At 53.9% G+C, this 11246-nt stretch overlaps 1 protein-coding gene across 1 annotated transcript in view; it reads left to right on the forward strand.

Annotated features, from left to right (window-relative positions):
- Nucleotides 1-8971, forward strand: part of FBN3 (fibrillin 3) — a 65013-nt gene extending 56042 nt beyond the window's left edge. Inside the window, exons 63-67 of the mRNA XM_060146424.1 lie at nucleotides 3000-3128; nucleotides 3217-3336; nucleotides 4997-5231; nucleotides 6014-6161; nucleotides 8639-8971. Coding sequence (XP_060002407.1) covers nucleotides 3000-3128; nucleotides 3217-3336; nucleotides 4997-5231; nucleotides 6014-6161; nucleotides 8639-8971 — 965 coding nt within the window. The remainder of the gene's footprint in view (nucleotides 1-2999; nucleotides 3129-3216; nucleotides 3337-4996; nucleotides 5232-6013; nucleotides 6162-8638) is intronic.
- The last annotated feature ends 2275 nt before the right edge of the window (nucleotides 8972-11246 follow it).

Here is an 11246-nt window from a genome sequence, read left to right on the forward strand (position 1 = left end):
GTGCACAGGCTTTCTCTAGTTGCAGCGAGCAGGGGCTACTCGTTGTTGCGGTGCACGGGCTTCTCACTGTGGTGGCTTCTCTTTTGTGGAGCACAGGCTCTAGGCGCGCCAGCTTCAGTAGTTGTGGCATGCGGGCTCAGTAGTTGTGGCTCCTGGGCTCTAGAGCTCAGGCTCAGTGGTTGTGGTGCACGGGCTTAGTTGCTCCGTGGCATGTGGGGTCTTCCCAGACCAGGGCTCGAACCCAGTGTCCCCTGCATTGGCAGGCGGATTCTTAACCACTGCGCCACCAGGGAAGCCCTCAATGCAGTATTATTAACCACAGTCACCATGCTATACATTACATCCCATGACTTATTTATTTTATAACTGGAAGTTTGTACCTTTGACCACCTTCTTCCCTTGCAATCACCTCCCAGACCCTCCTCTGGCAACCACAAGTCTGTTCTCTGTATCCGTGAGCTTGGCTTTCTTGTTTTGTTTTTAGATTCCACATATAAGTGGGATCACACGGCATTTGTCTTTCTCTGTCTGACTGATTTCCTCTTAGCAAAATACCCACAAGGTCCAACCATGTTATCACAAGTGGCAGGATCGCCTTCTTTTTTATAGCTGAATAATATTCCATTGTACGTATATAACACATTTTTTTAATTCATCCATGTTTGGGTACTTAGATTGTTCCCAGGTCTTGGCTATTCTGAATAATGCTGCAGTGAACATAGGGGTGCAGGTACCTTTTCAAGTTAGTGTTTTCATTTTCTTTGGATAAATACACCCAGAAGTGGAATTGCTAGGTGGGCTGCAGGAAAAATGGCAAGCCTCACTGAAAGGGGAAAGATTTGAAGGAGGTGAAGGAGTGAGCCGTGTGCATATCTGTGGGAGGAGTGAGCATTCCTAGCCACGAAATGACTGGCATTTCTCCTTTTTCTGTACAGTCAAGTTATTTTCCCTCCTTCTTAAGGTGAGCACACTTACTATGGCATTTGTGTGTGTGCAGCTGTATGCGTGTGCACACAGGGGCTTAGAAGCCCCATGTCCCAATGCCTCTTGTACCCAAGAGAGATTCCAGGTTCCCGCAGGGCTGTGCCTGGTGTCAAGAATCTCCATACTCAATAAAGAAGATGTGGGCTTCCCTGGTGGCGCAGTGGTTGAGAGTCCGCCTGCCGATGCAGGGGACACGGGTTCGTGCCCCGGTCCGGGAGGATCCCACATGCCGCGGAGCGGCTGGGCCCGTGAGCCATGGCCGCTGAGCCTGCGCGTCTGGAGTCTGTGCTCCACAACGGGAAAGGCCACAACGGTGAGAGGCCCGCATACCATAAAAAAAAAAAAAAGAAGAAGAAGATGTGGTATATATACAGTGGCATACAACTCAGTCATAAAAAAGTATGAAATAATGCTATTTGCAGCAACATGGATGGACCAAGAGATTACCATACTAAGTGAAGTAAGTCAGACAAATACCATATGATATCATTTATATGTGGACTCTAAAATAGAACACAAATGAACTTATTTACAAAACAGAAATGAACTCACAGACATAGAGAACAGACCTGTGGTTGCCAAGGGGGAGGGGAGGGATGGAGTGGGAGTTTGGGACTAGCAGATACAAACTATTATATGTAGAATGGATAAACAACAAGGTCCTACTGTATAGCGTAGTGAAGTATTGATATATTCAATATCACTCAATAAACCATAATGGAAAAGAATATATTTATGTATAACTGAATCACTTTGCTGTACACCAGAAACTAACACAACATTGTAAATCAACTAGACTTCAATAAAATAAAATTTTAAAACTTAAAAAAAAATCTCCATAGTCAAGGAAGCCTAAATTAGGGTTCCCCCTAGAAATGTAGGGTTCATTCTCCATGACCCCAATCCCAATGCAATTTACCACCATGGACCATGGCCACCATAGCAATGTTGCCTGATAACCAGGCCTGTCTTAGCTCAGGCTGCCATGACAAAATATCATAGACTGGGTGGCTTAAAAAACAGACATTGCTCACAGTCTGGAGGCTCTAGGTCCAAGATTAACATGCTAACAGGGTCAGGTTCTGATGAGGGCCTCTTCCTGGCTTGCATATGGCCACCTTCCTCCTGTGTCCTCATGTGGTAGGGAGAGAACAAGAGTAAAGCTCTTTGGTGTCTCTTCTTATAAGGGCACCAATCCCATCAGGAGGGCCCCACCCTCATGACCTCTTCTAACCCTAATCACCTCCCAAAGGTCTCGCCTCCTCATACCATCACTCTGGGGGTTAGGGTTTTGGGAATTTGGCAGTGGTGGCATTGGGGGTGGGGCAGGGGGGACACACACATTCAATCCATAACTCTGGCTGACATCCCACAATTGTCAGGTTTCCATGAGGACAGAGTGCAACAGTTACCCCGGGTCATTTTCCCACAGAGAAGGACAAGGGGTTTTGTTAATCTTTTACTCTTAGGTTGAGCACTGTCCCAGTGCTTCATGTGATTAGGTTAATTTAATGCTCACAAAACACAATGAGGTAGATATTATCATCTCCATGCTACAGCTGACAAAACTGAGGCACAGAGAGGGTAAGTCGGTTGCCCTACGTCACACAGCACTGAGGTGGTAGAGATGAGATTCAAAGTCCTATATGTGTGTGCTCTTAAGTGTTTGTGACAGTTCTGTGAAGTGGGAACCGTTATGGATCTCCTTTCACAGAGAGGGAAACTGAGGCCCAGAGAGGTTAAGATTTGCCTGGGGGACTTCCCTGGCTGTCCAGTGGTTGAGACTCCGCACTTCCAATGCCGGGGCTGTGTGTTCGATCCCTGGTCTGGGAACTAAGATCCCACAAGCTGCATGGTGCAGCCAAAAAATACGTGTGTGTGTGTGTGTGTGTGTGTGTGTGTGTGTGTAAAAGATTTGCCTGGAACAGTTGATCAGGTGGTAGGCCTGGTATCGTGGTGCCTGACATGAACCCCCTAACCAGCAGGTGGCCCTGCCCGTTCTATGTCCTCTGCAGACAATGACGAGTGCTTGGCCCAGCCTGGCCCATGTGGCACCCGTGGACACTGCCACAATGCCCCAGGAAGCTTCAGCTGTGAGTGCTATCAAGGCTTCACCCTGGACAGCTCAGGCCACGGCTGCAAAGGTAGAACCGGGCTTTGGGTGGGGTCTAGGCCTTGGGGGTGGTCCTGAGGGCTGCCTGGCAAGCCTTCTCTCCTCTCGACATCTCACAGATGTGGATGAATGTGACGGGCCTCATCGCTGCCAGCACGGCTGCCAGAACGAGCTGGGGGGTTACCGCTGTGGCTGCCCCCAGGGCTTCACCCCACACTCCCAGTGGGGCCAGTGTGTGGGTGAGTAGTGGGGGCTGGGAGGAAGCCGACCCCCCACCAGAATCTGTCCAAAGCGGGCAACTGGGAACCACCCCCATGGCAGGATGTTGTGATAAGCACAAGTACCTCAAGTTCCGATGGCCTGGTCTGTAAGGTAGTTAGTTCCCTGCTGCTGGGCAGGCTGGGGAGTTAAGGGTCTGCAGAGTCAGCCTGGCAAAGTGGTGGCCGTTTCTTAGGGAGTGATGGTCTGGAGGGCTCAGTGGAGATTCTGAGATGGTATCTGTGATCACTGGGAAAGGAGTGCTGGGATTGATTAGTGGTGTCTGCCATGGATGTGGCAACGGAAGTGGGTGCATGCATGCTGCATCTTTTGTCATAGCTGTTGCAGACGCCCTTGGTTTGGGGGACTAGCCTTCTGCCTTCCCTCCAACCTTGCCCACTGCACCCTTCTGTTTGCTGCTCCGGGGCCTCCCAATGACAGCCTCGGCCTCACCACCCCTCTTTGTTCCTCCTCTGCAGTCGGGCTTTCACTCTGTACCCATGTAGGGACCACTCTCCTGCATCCTCTCCATCACCTTTCCTCAGATTTCGCCTTCCACCTCCTCTGCACTGGGCACCACTGCCTGCCCCTCCTGGACTCTCCACCCACAGCCTCTGTGACTCGGCTTTCCCCTCCCTCCCACTGCCTCGGCACTGCCTTCTCTCCCGCTCGTCCTCCTGCCCCTCCTGGTGGGTCCTCAGCTAAGTTCTCTGTCTTTTCCTCTGTCCCTCAGTATTTGTCCCCTGGGGACCCCGCAGACCATTGCCTCTGCTGCCAAGCCCTCTTTCTCAGCCTGCTCCACATTAGTTACTCATTCATTCCTTCGGCGATAGTTTGCCCAGGACCCATGGATACAGAAGTGAGCTGAGATCAGACTCCATCCCTGCCCTCCCATTGTCCAGTCTTCCGGGGGAGACAGGGGTTAATTAGGCCAGTGGTTCTCAACTGGGCACCGTTTTGAAGTGTCTTGGAGATATTTTTTTTTCTTTTTTTTTTGTGGTACGCGGGCCTCTCACTGTTGTGGCCTCTCCCGTTGCGGAGCACAGGCTCCAGACGCGCAGGCTCAGCGGCCATGGCTCACGGGCCCAGCCGCTCCGCGGCATGTGGGATCCTCCCGGATCGGGGCACGAACCCGTGTCCCCTGCATCGGCAGGCGGACTCTCAACCACTGCGCCCCCAGGGAAGCCCTCTTGGAGATATTTTTGATGGTCACAACTGGGCACTGGGTGCTCCTGGAATTTAGTGGGTGGACACCAGGGATGCTGCTCAACGCTCTGCGGTGTGCAGGACGGCCGCCATCACAGAGAATGAAACGGCCCCTAACGAGGATAGTGCCGAGGTGGGGAAACCTTGTTCTAGACCATCCCACCGTTTAACATTCCTGGGAAGTTTTGAGCAATGCTTTAAAGCAGAATTACAGGATGGCGGGGGGTGCTGGGGGGCGGATAAAGGAGTGTAGGGGACAGCAGACCTAGTCCAGAGGCTCACTGGGAGCTTGATGGAGGTTTTGACGTTGGCCTTGGGCTCTGAAGGAGGAACCAGAGTTGCCACGTGGGCATGGGAGGGAGGCATGTGGAGGGATCTGGAGATGCGAAGGCTGTCCCCTGCCCCTCCCCCCGTCCTCCCCCTCCCCCTCTACAGACAAGAACGAGTGTGTCCTGTCACCCGCGGCCTGCGGCAGCGCCTCCTGCCGCAACATGCTGGGCGGCTTCCGCTGCGTCTGCCCCTCCGGCTTTGACTTCAACCAGGCCCTCGGGGGCTGCCAGGACGTGGATGAGTGTGCGGGGCGGGGCGGCCCCTGTAGCTACAGCTGTGCCAACACCCCCGGTGGCTTCCTGTGCGGCTGCCCCCGAGGCTACTTCCGGGCTGGGCAAGGGTGAGGGGCTTGAGCGGGGTGGACACAGACACCCGAACCCTGGGAGTGCACGCGCACACACACACACACACACACACACACACACACACACACACACACGGGCCTGTGCACACGTTCACGTACATACGTGTGCATGGAGAAATGGATGCAGGGGACTTCCCCGGTGGTCCAGTGGTTAAGACTGCGCTCCCACTGCAGGGGCCGTGGGTTTGATCCTGGTTGGGGAACTAAGATCCCACATGCTACACACACTGCATGGCCAAAACAGAAACCAACAAAAACAAAAACAAAACAAAAAAGAGAAATGGGTGCAGAGGCCCCATGGCAGCTGTACCTGTGCAGACACAAGCTCACACCCCACGTGGAGTAATTGTCCTGTATGTGCTTAGTGCAGGATGCACGCACATACATGTGAGTGTGTGTGAGGCTCACACCTGTGCCAACATGCCCGGGCACCCTCATTCACATATCCCAATGTGCACATGCGTGCAAGCACACGTCAGCATCCAGCGTGCACGCAGGCTTTACACGCATACGCCCCTGGGTACACTCAGGTATATCCTACACCCCTGCACGCATGCAGGTTCACACCTACACCCAGGAAAGCCAAGGGACGCACACACACACGTGTAGGCACATGCAAATCCGCATTGGCACCTTGGTACACTCGTAGTTGCCCCCACGGGCAGAGTGGCTCCAAATGGAGTGTAGGGGGTGGGAGGATGGTAGGAGAGGCCCCATCAGCCTGCCCTGAACACTTTCCCACCCCTGTCCTGGCTCAGGCACTGTGTCTCTGGCCTGGGCTTCAGCCCTGGACCTCAGGATGCCCCAGATGAGGAGCTGCTCTCACCTGAAGCCTGCTATGAATGCAAGATCAACAGCCAGCCCCCTCGTGACCGGCCACGGCGCAGCCCCCGTGGGGACTATCAGGTGCCATGGGGAATGCACTGGGCATGGGGCACAGTGAGTGGCAGGGACAGCCAGGGAACCGGCCAGGGGTAAGAGGAGCAGGCTCCATGTCACAGCTTGTCCCCTAAGTCATGGTGCCTTTCTGGGTCTTCGTGTAGTTCCTCAGCCTGAGGATTCCCCTTGGGGGCTCTCTGGGGGACACAGGCCCCCAAGCACCCCACCTTGCTCCAGATGAGAAGTCAGGCACCTCCCACACAGGCCCTGGGTGTGGTGCTTCCCGTGGATCCCTTCCATGGATCTTCAATGCAAGAAAAATGCCTTGGGCCCCCCAACCCTGCCTGCACCCTGGAACTTGTCACCTGTCACCTCCTGGCTGGCAGAGCCCTCCCTCAGAGCCCCTCTGGATTTAGCACCAATAGCGCTCAGAGCAGCTAGCTTAACCACTTCCATCATCCCCTTTCTTCAGACCCTCTGCACCTCTTTCCTGCACCCACAATGCTCCTGGAGCTATGCTCAGGCCTCCTGAGCCCTCCTTGTCTCTCCCCCACCCCACCCGCCATGCTCTCAAGAACAGCAGAGCAGCCCTGTGGTTTAGTCCCTCTGTCCCCTGGGGCCACTCCAGCTATGACCCTGACCCCACCAGGTTGTGCAGGGAGGGCAGTTTTGTCACAAATTCAGCTTGCTTGTCCTACAGCTGAAAAGTCCTTGAGGCCACTGCTGCCTGGTCTTGCCACTATGCCCCAAAGAATATGAAAGCTAACCATTTATTAAGCACCTGCTGGGTACATGTGCTGCTCCAAGCATTCTGCATTCATTCACAACCTCTCAATGTTTACAACAGCCCTGGGAGGTGTAGGTACCACTATCATCCTCATTTTACAGATGGAGAATCTGACGCTCAGAGAGGTTAGGTCACATGCCCAAGTTACAGAACTAAAACCTGGCAGAGCAGGATGGCAGTCATCCCGGGCCCCTCTGCAGCCACCACCTTCTGAGGTCATTACTTTCTGTTATTTCAAGAAAAAAAAATCACTGAGCACAGCAGCCACTACCCACATCTGGAACCAAACTCCTTCACTCCATAGACTTTACTGAACACCTACTCTGTGCTGGACTCATAGCGAACAAACAAGAAAATGGAGCAACAGTGAACAACACATAAAACACACAATAAAAAAAAAGTCCCTGTCCCCATAGGACTGATATTCTAATAGAGAAACAGATAAGAAATATGTAAAACACATCATATTTTGTAACACATGATAAGTATGATACATGATAAATACTATGGGGAAAAAATGCAGGCAGAAGTGGGAAAGGAATGCTGGGTCTGAGGGGCTCTCAATATTAGATTATCTAAATATGAATGTTCCTTTGCTTTCCTTTTCCTTCTAGTTGTTTCCCCTTTCTGGGAAAAAGAGTGTGTACATATTATTCCCATTGTTACCGTTATTTTTGTAAGCATCACAGGTATAGGGCCCAGTGTCTGTCAGGTTTGCCACTGTGTCACCAGCCCTTGCTACTCAGTAAGAGTGAGTGGAGAGGTTGTCAGGGCTCCTGGCATGGATACAAGCAGATCTGGGCAAAGGCAGGCAGGGTCCTGTGGCTTTGCCTGCAATACCCACGGATTGCCAGCAGGTGTCAGTAAGAGCACACGTCTGAGCAACAGTCCTGGTGAAGGGCTGGGAAACAAGAATAGTTTTCACTTTCCTGCAACAGCAAAACACCCCATCAGCATGTAAATTAGGCAGAACAAACAGCTCTGCCCAGAGCAAAGGAGAAGAAAGCACAGATAATCTCCTGTGGGATTGGATACATCACCCAGCCCCCGTCAGCCTGCCTTTGAGGTTTGCTGGCTTATTCAGGGTCCTGTCCGGCTGCCAGGATCAGGAAGCATTCTGAGGAGCTCAGATAAAGAGGGGTTTGTCATCTGCACACAGGGGGGGGGGGTCTCAGAGAGCGCAGATGCAGGAAGTGCAGCCAGCCTCCAGGAACCGGATAGCTACTGGGCAGCTCCTTTGTATGGCCCAGCAGGGTCTTGTGTTTCTCTCGCTGTGTCTGGGGCTGGCTCGTGCTGCAGGGCCCTTGGTCATAATTCCAGCCACCCCAGACCACCTTTGAGTGACCTTAGGTGCTTTGGGGCCAGATGCCATCTGACTGCCTCCCAGTCTGGGTATCTGAGGGAAAATTCTCCATTTCCTCCACCAGGCTGGCAGGGATCGAACTAAGGCCCCTCAGTTGAAACAAGGGGTCTGGAGTCAACCTGTGAAAAAGTTTCCTTTCCACCTGGGAACCAGCCTCCACCTCTATCCTCTACTATAGCTCAAGCTGACCATTGGCCTTATGGGTGGGGAGGGCTAGACAGGAGTCAAGGGCAGGGAGTGGTCTGTGTTTTCCTCCATTTTAGAGATTGCCTAAAATTCTCCTCTTGGCCCCCTACCCACCGCATTCTGATTTCTCCCAGCCCCTGCCATCATCCACCTGGTCTTTCTCCCCAGGCGAGCCTGGCCAGCCTTGATTCGGAGGCTCCGCTGACCCTGGGCCTGAACCTCTCCCGCCTGAGCCGGGCCGAGCACATCCTAGAGCTGCGGCCGGCGCTGGAGGGTCTGGGGGGCCGCGTCCGCTACATCATTGCCCGTGGCAACGAGCAAGGTTTCTTCCGCATGCATCACCTCCGCGGCCTCAGCTCCCTGCAGCTGGGGCGTCGGAGGCCGGGGCCAGGAACCTACCAGCTGGAGGTGGTGAGCGTGGCTGGGGCCTGGGGCACCCAGCCTGAGGGGTGGCCGGCAGGCCGGGCCTTGCGGCTAAAGGTGCAGCTGCAGCTGCTGTAGTCCAGAGGCACCCACGCCTCACACCTGGCCCCAGGCCCCTCCTGCAGCCCGCTTCCCAGACTCACCACCTGGACACCACCCCCACCCCCCCGCCTCCTTCCACAGGATGTCACTCTGTTTGCTACACCCCTGCCCCACCCCGGGAGACCCTTGACAAGCCCTGGCGTCGATGGGCCCCAGGGTCCCTATGCGGTCCTCCTCTCCAGAGGTGGGAAATACTAGAGCTGGGAGGGATCAATCCCCGGTGGCAGTGGCCGACCAGGTGGAACCCCAAAACTCAGGAAGAGCGAAATGCTATCCTGTGACCTCAAGCGAGCCCAGCCTCTATCCGAGGGACCCCACCATTTGGTGTTTCCTGGAGACAGCAGGCAGCTGCTGTGGCGTGCCCCCTCCACTTCAACAGCCAGGGTCAAGGAGGGCCCTGGGTTTCACTGTATCTGGTCAGTCTCAGGCTTAAACTTCTGCACTGCACGGGGGCTCAGCCCTGGGGGTTGGCGGGACATGGGAACGGGTGGCTAGGGTGGGCCTAGGGCTCGTCCCTCCCAGCAGAAGGGCCCACGGGGCCCCAGCCAGAGTTGCTGACATGCAGCCATGTTCACTCCCACGGGGAGCTGGGCTAGGGTTCTGAGGATGCTTTTCTATCGGGAGCAGAGACAACAATAAAGTTATTTTGGGTTAAGTCTGTCCCTTGGCAGGTTCTGGCAGTAAGGAGACGCTGCCCTTGGCAGGGCCGGGCAAGGCTCACGTGGCGGGGTAGCAGGAGGCCCCAGGAGGGCAGCAGCTTTGGAAAGGATGCACTTCTGCCTAGGGTTCTGAAGAGGATGTGTGTACGGGAGAGGTGGGTGAAGACCATCCTGCACCTGGGGGTGGGGGACACCATCCCAGGGTGCAGGTAGGTTCTACCAACTTCAGACCTGGGAGTTTGGCACAAAGCCAGGCTGCAAGTGGCAACCATTGGATCCCTTGTGGGTTCACCATTACTGATAATAATGGCTCATGATTCCTGACCCCATACTATGTACCAGGCACCATTCTAAGCATTGTACAATTACTGACCCATTCAGTCCTTGTGACTGAGTCCAAGCTCATACTACTCGCCACACGACAGGCCAGTAAATAGAGAGACGAGTTGTTGGGACAAGGAATAGCGACTTTATTCGGAAAGCCAGCAAACCGAGAAGGTGGTGGACTCGTGCCCCAAAGAACCATCTTGCCTGAGTTAGAATTCAGGCTTCTTTTATACTAAAAGGGGAGGGAGTAAAGTCAAACCAATTTCCTTGTTCTGGTCAGCTTCTGGAGGGGATGTGTTCATTTCTTCCTGCAGACATTCACAGGTGGGCCTGGCCTGGATGTTTCCTGTGAGCTAAACAAAGGTATTTTAGCTCAGCACTCATTACCTGGGAAGCAGGATTCCTGGCCCAAGATGGGCCATTATGTATAATTTGAGCTTATAGGCAACATCCCTTTAGTGATTAACTTGTAATAGAATATAAAAAGTTCTTCCTGGGCTTCCCTGGTGGTGCAGGGGTTGAGAGTCGGCCTGCCGATGCAGGGGACGCAGGTTCGTGCCCCGGTCCGGGAGGATCCCACATGCCGCGGAGTGGCTGGGCCCGTGAGCCATGGCCGCTGAGGCTGCGCGTCCGGATCCTGTGCTCTGCAACGGGAGAGGCCACAACAGTGAGAGGCCCGCGTACCGCAAAAAAAAAAAAAAAAAAAAAAGTTCTTCCTTATTACATCATCACTATGACCCCATGGAATAGATACTGTTATTCTCATCCCCATTTTACAGATAGGAAGACTGAGGCTCGGAGAGGTTAAATGACTTGGCCGAGGTGACACCAGATTACAGGTAGAAGATCCAGATTCAAAGTTGGGCAGCCATGCCAGTGTCCTGGCTCCAGGTTGGACTGGATCTATTGAATTTGATGGCTGAGCTCAGTGGATGGGATACTCACTGTGTTAACATGTAGCTTGTGCGTGTGCTGTATGTCACAAACGGCAGTGTATTTAGTCCCCACAGACTTGTATGAGGCAGGCAGTGTTATCACCTCTGTTTCACAGCGGGGAAACCGAGGCTCAGAGAGTTTATGGCATCTGCTCTGGGTACCCATACAGTGTAGTGGGGCCTGGAAGTTCCTTTGAGTCTGCACCCTGGCCCCAGGCCCCAGTGCTCAGCACCCCAGGCTGAGAGCACAGATCCTGGGTTGGGAGGGGATCACGTGGGTTTCAACACAGGCTGGGGACTCGCACCCCACAATGAAAGGTTCCAGAGACA

The sequence above is a fragment of the Lagenorhynchus albirostris genome, chromosome 3 (genome assembly GCF_949774975.1).
Source record: "Lagenorhynchus albirostris chromosome 3, mLagAlb1.1, whole genome shotgun sequence".
Lineage (NCBI taxonomy): Eukaryota > Metazoa > Chordata > Mammalia > Artiodactyla > Delphinidae > Lagenorhynchus > Lagenorhynchus albirostris.